The sequence below is a fragment of the Myotis davidii genome, unplaced genomic scaffold (assembly GCF_000327345.1).
Source record: "Myotis davidii unplaced genomic scaffold, ASM32734v1 scaffold472, whole genome shotgun sequence".
NCBI lineage: Eukaryota > Metazoa > Chordata > Mammalia > Chiroptera > Vespertilionidae > Myotis > Myotis davidii.
Genome location: NW_006283774.1, coordinates 1,657,378 through 1,660,997, shown reverse-complemented (window position 1 = coordinate 1,660,997; position 3,620 = coordinate 1,657,378). Strand labels below are relative to the sequence as shown.

At 63.0% G+C, this 3,620-nt stretch overlaps 1 protein-coding gene across 1 annotated transcript in view; it reads left to right on the top strand.

Moving 5' to 3' along the window:
• The window catches only part of DDC (dopa decarboxylase), a 75,035-nt gene that overhangs the window by 24,692 nt on the left and 46,723 nt on the right, over positions 1 to 3,620 (top strand). Inside the window, exon 2 of the mRNA XM_015566872.1 lies at positions 2,738 to 2,963. Coding sequence (XP_015422358.1) covers positions 2,763 to 2,963 — 201 coding nt within the window. The 5' untranslated portion in view covers positions 2,738 to 2,762. The remainder of the gene's footprint in view (positions 1 to 2,737; positions 2,964 to 3,620) is intronic.

The following is a 3,620-nucleotide window of genomic DNA, read 5'->3' as shown; positions in this document are numbered from 1 at the left end:
TCCCCGGCCCTCCCCGGCCCTCCCCTGGCCTCCCCGGCCTCCCCGGCCCTCTCCGGCCCTCCCTGGCCTCCTTTTCTATCTTGACCAAAGGGGAGCATTTACATGCTCTTTACCCCTTTCCGGGGAGAACGCGCAGCATCTATGACTCAGGAAGCAGGCCTCCCGTCTCTGCTCCTGGGCCCAGAAGCAGCAGCGCAGGCTCGGACTCGCTGGCAGCTTTCCCGGCCCTTCCCGTGTGGACCACCTGATGCAGCTTCTGGCCGGGCCACAGGGCAGCTTCCAGCAGTGAGAGGGGTCCGGGTCCAGGGCGACAGCTGGTCGCTTGCCCCCCAATCCTCTCACTCTGTTCTAACTCAGAGGCTCAGGCCAACACCGAGCTGCTTAGAAACGCTCACTAACTTAGCATGTGGGTCCGTGACCGGGACACGTGAGAATTCTCAAAGCACACCCAAAGGGCCACACCATTGCTGTGCAGCCTTTTTATTTTTAATGTCTTTTTATGGATTTTAGAGAGAGAGATAGAAACATCAATGATGAGAGAGAACCATGGACGGGCTGCCTCCTGCACGGCCCCCACTGGGCAGTAAGCCCACAGCCCAGGCACCTGGCAGACCGGGAGTCGAACCCTGACCTCCTGAGCCACGCCGGCCGGGCTGTGGCACCTCCTTTAAATGGCCCTGGCCCTGCGCTGCCTCCCAGTGTCGTGTAAGCGGGCATTGGGCTGGCTCCGCACTGAGCCGCTCACTGATGCGACCAGATGCTGGGCCCGGAGTCCAGGGCTGGACCGGCTCGCGCCCCGTGCAGTGTGGACAGGGGCTGCCCGAGAAGCGCCACGGAGCTCAGCTGCCGGCAACGCTGTCCGGTTGTCTCAACAGACACCGGCTCACGGGCTGGCGAGGCACCGCCACGGCCTTGGTCACTGTCTACCTCTCCCAGCCAATGTTTGCCAGCCTGGGGCAGGCAGCCGCAGGCAGACACACCGCGGCGCCAGCTGCTCCGGGTGTGCACCGAGGCCCCCAGGTCGCTCGGACTCCACTAGGCAGCCAGGTCTGACCCACACCCGCCCCGGGAAGAGCTCTGGGGGGCAGGCTGGCGTGTGTCTGCCTGTTTCCGCTCGAGGCGGCTGCTCCTCCGAGAACGTCGGAACTCAGCACGGCCCTCCCCCCCGAGCCTCCCTGCCAGGCCCAGCTGCCCTCGGTCAAGCAGCGAGAAGTCGCTCCAATCGTTTTCAGTCGCTCACCAGCGTCCACTCGTGAAGGCAAAGACCGTGAGAACGGACTGCACCCACACTGACCTTCTGACAGGTCAGGATAAATGACAGCAAAGTGAGCCACACAAAAATGAAGACAATGTCTGCAGAGCACACAGGCGGCCGGGGCGCATTCTGTTCGAGCTGCAGTCAGGGCAGAGCCGTGGGGGCACTCAGGGAGCAAGCATCTGTCAAGGAAGAACTCCAGATGCCCGCGGAGGGTGGGGAGCTGTTGAACTTATCAAAGTGTGCGGACAGGTAGCTGGTGAGACAGGAGCCGGGCGGGCAGGGGTGAGCGAGGGGGCAGGTCACCTCCCACATTCCTGCACGTCCACAGGCCGGAGGTAAAAAAAAATTATTTAAATATATATATTTTTAACCATATTTTTATTGATTTCAGAGAGGAAGGGAGAGGGAGAGAGAGAGAGAGAAGCATCAGTGATGAGAGAGAATCATTGATCAGCTGCCTCCTGCACGCCCCCCCCCCACTGGGGATGGAGCCCGCAACCCGGGCCTGTGCCCTGACGGGGAATCGAACCCTGACCTCCTGGTTCATAGGTCAGCGCTCACCCACTGAGCCAGGCTGGCCGGGCCCAAGGTAAAATTTTTAAGCCCAAACAGGCTTCACCAAGGCCAGACCGCTGGGTCCATCTCAGGGCACTGTTCAGCCACTTAGACGGCAACGCAGTCTCATCGCCAAGTGCCTGTGACAGGGATAAGCGAGGGTGGGGGCAGGGCTGAAGGGACGGGAGCGGGAGTCCAGGAAGACAGAGCCCACACACCCTGAGCGGGCCACTGTCCGGGGCCCCTCCCCCCAAGGTGCCCACTCAGTGGTCCGGTGGTCCGTCTGCGTATTCCCACGCGGCCGGTGAACGCTCACAGGCTCAGCCGCACTTAGGGCAAGAACCGAGGCCTCGTCGTCTCGCGGTAGCATATTCCCAGCCGGTGCGCGGCCGGTGCTGCCATTCCGGTGGGGTGGACGTGGAGGCGGTGTGTCCGTCTCACCAATGTGCGCAGGACGGGCAGGCGTGGCCTGGCCTCAGCTGACCAGCGGGGCAGCACGGGGCGATTGGTCAGTCTCCAACTCCAGAGGTATTTCCCCGCCGTCCACATGCAGAACAAAAGCGTGCTGGTGTGGCTCAGTGGTTGAGCATTGACCTACGAAGCAGGAAGTCACAGTTCAATTCCTGATCAGGGCCTGGTTGGCTGGCTCGATGCCTAGGAGGGGGCGTGCAGGAGGCAGCCAATCCATGTTTCTCTCTCATCATCAATGTTTCTCTCTCCCTCTCTCTCCTTTCCTCTCTGAAATCAATAAAAATATATTTACAAAATTTAAAAAAGTGTGCCTGACAGGGACCTGGTAGTCCCGGGCATCGGGGGCACTGCCCAGGCAGCCCCAGCGGTCAGCTGGCTCGGACGCGGCCACTCCCGCGTAGAGGTGCTGTGCTACCCCACCGATCAGTCCCCCCTGCCCCCTGTCTCCTACAGGTTCTCTCTGAGGAAGCCCCTCACCATGGACGCGAGTGAATTCAGGCGGCGGGGGCGGGAGATGGTGGACTACATAGCGGACTACATCGAGGGCATCGAGGGGCGCCAGGTCTACCCCAGCGTGGAGCCCGGCTACCTGCGCCCCCTGATCCCCAGCTGCGCCCCCCAGGAGCCCGACACCTACGAGGACATCATGAAGGATGTGGAGAAGGTCATCATGCCGGGGGTACGTGGTCAGGTCAGAGGGGGGGGTGCGGGTGTGAACAGGCGCCTGTGGCTGGGGCAGTCCACACGTGGCACCTCCCCTGAGCCTCACGGCCATCCCTCTGGCCAGCAACCTGGTCATTTCTAGTTTGCAGCGGAGGCCACTGAGCCCAGAGAGGGTAGGGGACTAGTCTAAGGCCTCACAGCCGGTGAGCATGGAGCCAGGATTGCAGCCCGATCGGGGCCTCCAGGGCAGTGCGTGTGGCTCCCAGGCCAGCCCTGCTCGAGCCGGTGGGCATGACGGCTGGAGGGGCTGGTTGGAAGTCCCCCCCTGCCCCCCACCCCCTCGTGCAGATTGGAGCACACGCCTCCCTCTTCCTGCTCGCCAGGGGCCAGCCGCCGTCAGAGCAGCGGTCTGTGGATCTATGTGAACGGGGGGCATGGGTGTTCTGTCCGGAGTCACAGTTGGCACAGTGCCCCGAGGGCCAGGACAGGTGTGGGCAGAACCCGGGCCGGCGGTCCTGAGGGGCTGACGGCTCTGGGAGGCAGGAAACACACTGGGGCTTCGTGTCCCCACAGTCAGTCTTTCTCCCCTGCCGGGAGGAAGTCAGGAGCCCCTCGGGTCCTCCCTCCCACACCCTGGCAGCCTGGGGGGGGGGGGGGGCGGGACCAGGCCCCG